Here is an 8,852-nt window from a genome sequence, read left to right on the forward strand (position 1 = left end):
CTGTCCTAAGTACGTATATTGATTAACAATCTCTCAAGGCTCATCCATGACCATTATTTGGTGTCTCTCTGCCTTTTTATTGAACATTATCTAACTTTTACTCATTTTCATGTTCAATCCTACTTTTCTGCTTTCTCTATTCAAATATTCCATCATTTTTTTTCCAATTCTTCTCTCAATTCACTTAATAGAACTACGTCATCTGCATATCTTAAGTTGTTAAGGTATTTCCCATTAATGTTAATTCCTGCATTTTCCAGTCTAAGTCTTGAAACTTCTTGTGGGCGTTCTGTGAATAATTTAGGAGAGTTGGGGTCTCCCAGGTGAACTTTCTCAACCGGAATTTATCACTATCTTTATGTAGTTTTATAGTTTCTGTGTTACCTTTATAGATATATTCAAATGTTCTGACATAAGATTCACCTATTCTTTGCCTTTGAAAGGATTTCCTTACTGCTGATGTTTTGACAGAATCAAAAGCTGTCACATAGTTTATAAATGTCATACATAGTGGTTTGTCATTCTCTGTTGATTCTTCTATAAGCAAGTTAATTACATGGATATAGTCAGTTGTTGAATACCCGTTTCTATAACCTGCCTTTCTTGGATGATTAAAGTCTAGCTGCATTTCTATTCTGCCTAATATGATCTTTGTAAATATTTTATATATTAATGAGAGTAATCTTATTGTGCAGTAATTTTTCAGGCCTTTTATGTATCCCTTTATGTGAATTAATATAATGGTAAGGTTTTTCCAAGCTATTCCAAGCTATTTGTTTGAATTTAAGCGAGGTTTTACTATTATGAAATCTCCTTCATTTATTATCTAATCAATTGTTGGACCATCTTCTCATGCTGCTTTTCATCTTTTCGTGCCTTTTAATGCTTTCTTCACTTCTCCTACTCTTACTTCTGGTACCGGCTCAGGTGTTTCATTACTTCTATTGGCAATGTTTTTTTCTTATATCACTACTGTAGAGCATTTCAAATAATGTCTCTACAATTTTCATCACCCTATGTATTTTGTTGATTATATTTCCCTTTTCCTCCTTTAAAGCAAATACTTGTTGGTGCCAATTTCCAAGTCTTTTTTTCATCAACTTGATGCTTCTTCCTTTCTTTAGTGTTTCATAAATTTTGGTCTGATTGAGTTTAGGAAGGTCTTGGGGTTTTTTTTTTTTATTGTTTTGGATAGTTCTGCTATTTCTATTTTATTTCACTTGGATTTTACCCTCATTTCCAATCGTTTCTATATTTGGTCTCTGGTGTTTACTGATAGTTTTCCTTGATATTGTTTAGGAACTTTTTCATCTATCTCTTGTGCAGATTTCTTTATAAATTTTGTTAAATTTCCATTAATTTATTCTTTACAAACTTCCATTTCATCATGTAGCTGGGAGTACATATTTTGTTAGATTTTTCTCTTATGACAGGAGCATTTATTTTCTTTCTTAAAATTAGTTTTTCTCTTTCTTTCCTTAGATCTAGGCAAATTTTACTTCTCACCATTCTATGGTCGCTTGAATTTAACTTGTTTAACAAACAAAGTTTCTTCTTTAAATAAATTAGCCTTTTCGCAGAGAATAAAATCTATTTCGTTTTTAATGTCACCATTTGGGTTTCTCCATGTGCATTTTTTATAAAAATAGGTGTTCATGATTTTTAGACTATTTCTCCAAGCAATTTATACAAGCAATTTATATATATATATATATATATATATATATATATATATATATATATATACATATATATATATATATATATATATATATATATATATATATATATATATATATATATATACATATATATATATATATATATATATATATATATATATATATATATATATATATATATATATATATATATATATCTTCTTTTTAAGAGATCGAAACCCTAGTTACCTGGTCAAATACTGGTGGAGAAGGCCTAAAACACAGATAGGTTTTACTCTACCCTTCTATGTTTACAGTAGTTATATAACACTGCAATCCATGACTCTGATATACACTGTATTTAATCCATTATCTATTTATAGAATTTCAGAAAAGGAATGGCTGAAATGAAGACTAATTTTTTTCACTGATTTTTGCAGATCGAGGAATTGAGTTTAATTTTAATTTTGTATTTATATCTAGTTTGAACATTTTCCTAAAATAAAGACTGGCATTTGGATGGGTTGAAAACAATTTTACATTTATCCCATATATCATCAGCAGTCTAACTATAATGGGCCTCAGGAATTTAAGTTCACTGTTTGTTAAGAATAGTGTTGTCTACTTAATGCTGACCGAAATAAAATCCCTAAAAGCAATACAGTCCAATCAAACTATCAAATCTTGTTCAAAGAAGGATTTAATCAGAAATTCACTTTCAAAAAGTTAGGACGTGCTGTTGCCTTCTTTTGGTGGTGACAGATCCAATGGTTAGAATAGAAATAAATTCAGGTAGCTTCATGATATAGGCCACATAAGGTTTCAGTGTCTACAAACATTTGGAAACTTAAACTTTATATTCATTTAACAGACTGATAAAACCAAGAGCTAGCCTCCAATTTAACCCTTCTATAAGTCTGATTTATAATCAAATAGATATTGAGACATGTGTTAGTTTCTGCAAAACGATCTGGACACATTTATTATAATTCAAAGCTTCAAAGGACCTTCCCTTCTTTTTATAACTAGCGCACATAGTGAACAAATGATTTTAATAAACAAAGTAAGTAGTGCTTCCATACATTGTCACCATTCTTGTAAGAGCCACAATTTGGTTATAACATCATTGTAAGGAATCACTGCACCACTGCATTCGCTAAACACCTCAGCTAAGAAACTGAAACTTTTAGATTTACTTTGAGAGTTAACTTATCGTGATAAAGTTCCTAAAAGCTGCATACAGATAAAACATTTCCTTTGCACTTATATCTCTTTCATTTTGAAGTTTTCAGAAAATTTTGCATACTCATTAGTACCAGGTCTTTATTATATTGACAACAAACATCAATTAATTTTCAAAGGATATTGGTAATTGCTGGTAATCACTTGAACAAATGCTGGGTTACTTTCGTTATAATTTCAGTGCGATCGTTCATTTTTCTACACAGAATAATCAAATGATGTGGGGCATCTGAAGAGTTCTCAATAACATCCCTTAAAAGGAAATAAAAATTTGCGAAAATATAAAGTCTAAAAAGGACTCAAGCTTATTGCTTTCACGTTCCGTGAAAACCCAGTTCACATCTACATCTCTCTTACGGGCTATTTAGTATCAAGAGCCCGTGTCAACATCCCTTCATTAAAATGAATTAAAGTAAACAAAAAGATACACCAATATGGTAAGTTTGAAATTAGAATAAAAAAATAAACAATGTTCCCAGCTTAATCCCTATATGACATTTTTATGCAATTTATTTGATTCTTGATAGGAGCTGTTAATATATCCAACAGGATGTTCGTCCTAATCAGACAATGAAGACGGCTGTCTTTAAAGATTGTGTAATAATAAGTCTTTGTAAGTGTTATTCAAGAATTTTTATCCCGTCAGTGTTACAGGTGTAATAGTTTCTATCGGTTTTACCTAAAGAATGTGTGAAATTCCCTGCAGAAAGATTATGAAATTAATGCAGTTTTCTGAAACCTAATGAAAACTCTCTCTCTCTCTCTCTCTCTCTCTCTCTCTCTCTCTCTCTCTCTCTCTCTCTCTCTCTCTCTCTCGATGACAGAAATATTACACATCTGGGGCAAGACACATAACCCACATATATTTAAGCACCCGACGAAGTAGCTTACGTAACCTTCCCTACAATACTTGATGGCTAAATAGGTCACCAGAGCTTCAGGTATTTCCCTTCTTCTTTTTCATCTGAATGTAACGTGGGAATTGTTTCATATGAGGTAATTTTTAGGTAATTTCCCAAGTATGTGAGAAACTCAACATACGCATAGGAGAGAACAATTCCTTCCTTTAATAGTTCAATGAGTGCGCAAAGGATATAATAGGAATATTTGTAAACCGTTGCACGTCGTTGCATGTGCTGTATGTGTTCGATTAAAGCAAGATTTCTTATAATGAAGATTGAATGAATGAGTGAAAGAATAACTCCATCGATCATTAGAGCCTAAGCCTTGAGGTGTCCTCCCAAGTTCTGTCGTCCAACACTAGTACCTTCTCCGCACCCTCTCACCTATCTCTAATTAATCTACAACCCTTTAACTTACTCTCTATCCTCAGAGACTTAGGCACTGGACACTTTTCAGATTACAGTACTTTATTTTGTATTGATAACAGTCAAACTTCACTGAATTTGTATTTTAAAACTTCCCTATATAATGAAGAACAAGTATATATATATATATATATATATATATATATATATATATATATATAAATATGTATATATATATATATATATATATATATATATATATGTATATATATGTATATATATATATATATATATATATATATATATATATATATATATATATATATATATATGTATATGTGTGTATATATATATTATACTATAGTCCGGTGGTCTTGGAACCAAAATATGATATTATATGTATTACGGCTAGCAAGCTACACAACCTCTCAAGTTCCAAACTCACCTGTTTGTTTTTACATTAAATCTGTTGCACTTGAAGATATCAATACCCGAGCTCTGAGACGATTATATAACCCCCAGGCAACAATATATAAAAACACTGAATATCCAAAGGTCTCTTAGGTACACTCAAACAAAACTGGGTAATTCTTCTTAAGAATTATTCAAAACCACCTCTTACTTCGATTTTTTAACAGGGGTACGAGCGAATACTGAAATTAACACTGGCGATTGGAGTAATACACTCTTTACAAAAAAAAATATATTCAATAAAAATTACAACACTTTGAAAGAATTTACATTAAAATAAATAAATCACTCTAATTATTAAGTTTGAGCAAATCTTAGATTAAGACATAAAAGAAGGTTTGTATTCTGAAAATTATATAATTACTTGACTCAAAATATTAAATTTGAATAAAACCTTAGACTAAGACAAAAGAAATAATTACACTCTGAAAATTATATAATCACTTGACTCGAAATATTAAATCTGCATAAAGCCTTAGAGTAAGACAAAAGAAATAAATACTTATGAAAATTATACAATCACTTGTTTCACTTGAAATTAAATTTTACACAATTAATTAGTCTTGACACTTATTAAAGAAATTTCATAAATCTCACTAGGCCAGTTACAAAGATTTACACATTGCTAATACTCACCAAAACACAATAAATTTAAAATCACCTTTAACATCTTTTGTATCATTTCAACACACAATTTAAATTGGGCACAAAATCACTTTGGAGAGGATGCACTATAGGTATTAGAGAGATAGAGGGATGCTCTTTGGCTTGTTCACAGGATAGGATGGATTTCTCCTGCTGCTATGCATCCCTGGGGGTGCATATATATGACTCAGTTACTTCTAGAATATTCTAATAGATTATTATCGTGGCTTGGGGCCGGCCCCTAGCGACGCCAGAGTTATCAACTATCACGTATCGGACAGGAGAATGAACCTCGCTGTACGACAACTCTCTCTCAGCGGGTTTCACCACCTTTATCCTCGGAAATGAAAAAAAAAGAAGATAAAATCTAACACTGGGGTTTTCGAGAACCTTAAAAATCAAGAGGCAAATATAAGGATTGCGAATTTTCTCACAAACATGACGCAATACCTCATAAAAATCTAAAAAAGATTCAAATAAGCCTTTGTTCATATCTCGTATGGATCATATAGCACTCTTAAACAGCTTACGTAAGACATCGTAACAAAATATGTGAAATAAAAAGTTAATTCTTAAAAATAACGGAAATTTACATATACTAACTTGAATGAAACATACAAATAAATTAACGACGAAAATCTTACGTAATTTACAAAACAAACTTATACCTACATGAGAAGAACTCACCTTAGGAGCTGGGTATTCACCTCAAATACACAAATGAAATATATATATAAAATACATTAACAAATTATCTACTCTACACTAGACCAGCTTTGTAAGAATATATATATATATATATATATATATATATATATATATATATATATATATATATATATATGTATATATATATATATATATATATATATATATATATATATATATATATATATACATATATATATATATATAAATATATATATATATATATATATATATATATATGTATATATATACTGTATATATGCATATATACATATATATATATATATATATATATATATATATATATATATATATATATATATATAGTGTATATATATATATTTATAGATATATATACATACTGTATATACATATATGTATATATATATATATTATATATATATATATATATATATATATATATATATTTATAGATATATATATATATATATATATACATACTGTATATACATATAAGTATATATATATATGTATATATATATATTATATATATATATATATATATATATATATATTGTATATATATATATATATATATATATATATATATATAAATGTATATACATATATATACATACATATATATATATATACATATATATATATATATATATATATATATATGTATATGTTTCTATATATACACAAATATAACTAGACACTTGCCCTTATATATAGGGAGGATTCTAAAAAACAAATTCAGTGAAGTTTGACTATATTAATACAAAATAAAAAACTGTAATCGAAAAAGTAGCCAGTACCTTAGTCTCTAAGTAATAGAGTTAAAACTGGCCATATATATATATATGTATATATATATATATATATATAAATATATATATATATATATATATATATATATATATATATATATATATATATATATATATATATATATATATATATATTGTTAGTAATGGCGGTCATTGCGCCACCTTTCTACCAAAGACCTCACCAGCAAGGACTTCGTAGGCCGGCCACGAGTTTTGGGACCCTACCCAGAGTCTCACCCCCCCCCCCCCCCAACCATCCTATACCAGTCTACTCCCCTTTGAGGTCTCATTTTTCAGCCATCTTTACTTATCACGTGGCGACGTCAAGATCCCAGGAGAAAGAGGAGGCCTATGGATGGGGGTGTCGGGACACGTGACCAAGCCTGACCAATAGGACAGCGGTCAGGCCAATCCCCCCTACCACCCCCAATTGGGGGACAAGTGGGGTTGAATCTACCCAGGAAGAACTGGGTATCTTTCTTCTTGACTCAACCTCATTGAGGGAACCACCATCTCTCTTCACCCTCAAGACATCAGGGAGGCAGGACCTCTGTTTACATATCCTCCACAAGGGAGGAACCAGAGTCCTTTTTTCTAAGGTAAGGTGTCTGATTTTGAGATCCTCGTTATCCTTACCCAACCTCCCATCCCTTCCTTATCACATCCCATTTTTTCCTTTTATCCTTTAAAGAAATATCCTACCCACTGAACCTTTTAACCTATTCCCTCTATCCCTCCATGTGTGCCATTTGCTTCTATCCTTGATTAATTCACCCTGTGACAGTGTTGATTCCCATGTGTAATGTTTAAATCCCTAAGCTTTGCATTTTCCTTTAATTTGTTTAAAGGTTTTAACCACACGACTTCATCGTGTTCACAGCCGGTAGAAGTAAGTGTGCTGTTAATAATTCAATTTATTTCCCTCTCCAGGGAACGTGATTGCTGTGCTGGAGTTTCATCCACGACCCACCAAACTCCACTCGAAGCTCCTCGTGGCTTAAATTAAAATAGTTATCTGCTGTGCTCCCCTTTCATTTATTTTTATTTAAATATTATTGTAAATATATACATATTGTCGGTATCCTTTGTCTTATTGCCGACTGGCGACCTTTTCCATTGCTATTTTTTTGTTATGGCCCTTGAGTCCCTTAAGCAAGAACGGACTCGAACCACGGGACTGTAACAAACTGGCGACCGATGCCAGGATTAGCTAAGACAGTAATTTCGAATTGATTTTATTAAAGTCAAATTCCCCCCTTTTCTGTCTTTAGTGACTTGACGAACCTCAATCTCATTTCAAGTAAATTATATTATCACTGGAGTTGGAACCGTGGAAGGAAACAGCAAAAGCATTCTATTCTCATTGTTAAAGTTTTGTGTTTATTAGTGCGTGTGTTCGCACCGCAAACCCTTTTGTATTAAAACCCATGTGGTAGAATTTAGTCCTATTGTTTAGCGGGATAGCCAACCGCGTGAGAAGAATTTGTGTTCTGTTTTTTTCTGAGTACTTATTATCACATTTCTCATTTATTAAATATATTGTGCATTACGTGAATGTGTTATTTTGTGTTTAAAAAAAAAAAAAAAGTGAAGTGAAATTTACGAAATTTTAGGACAACAAACGTGGTAGACTAAAACACATGTTAATTTCCAGTGAGGCCTAATTCCTGTGTTGGTAACGGTAAGAACATGTGGCGTTCCTTATTTCGATTTTTTCTTTTGACAGTAAGGCTATGTAATTTCATTTTGTTACTTTCGTGGGATATTATTTTCATGTACATTTTGAAAGGGATAAAATTCTCATTTGTATATATTGTGCAGTGAGTGAATGTTTAATTTTGTGTTAAAACTAAGTGAAGTGAAATTTAAGAAATTTTAGGAAAAAACCGTGGTACAGTAAAACATGTGTTAATTTCCAGTGGGCATAATTCTGTAGAGTAACGGTAAGAACACGTGACATTCCTTATTTCAATTTTTTCTTTTGACAGTAAGGGTATGTAATTTCATTTTATTACTTTTTCGTGGGATATTATATTTATGTACATTTTTTGAAAGGGATAATT

The 8,852-nt window shown here is 30.6% G+C and overlaps 1 protein-coding gene across 1 annotated transcript; it reads right to left on the reverse strand.

The window, feature by feature from the left end:
• Nucleotides 1–211: 211 nt before the first annotated feature.
• LOC137620055 (uncharacterized) lies at nucleotides 212–628 on the reverse strand. Its single transcript, XM_068350335.1, has one exon. The coding sequence runs from the start codon at nucleotides 626–628 to the stop codon at nucleotides 212–214; it is 417 nt and encodes a 138-aa protein (XP_068206436.1).
• Nucleotides 629–8,852: the final 8,224 nt, after the last annotated feature.

The sequence above is a fragment of the Palaemon carinicauda genome, chromosome 2, assembly GCF_036898095.1.
Source record: "Palaemon carinicauda isolate YSFRI2023 chromosome 2, ASM3689809v2, whole genome shotgun sequence".
Taxonomy (NCBI): domain Eukaryota; kingdom Metazoa; phylum Arthropoda; class Malacostraca; order Decapoda; family Palaemonidae; genus Palaemon; species Palaemon carinicauda.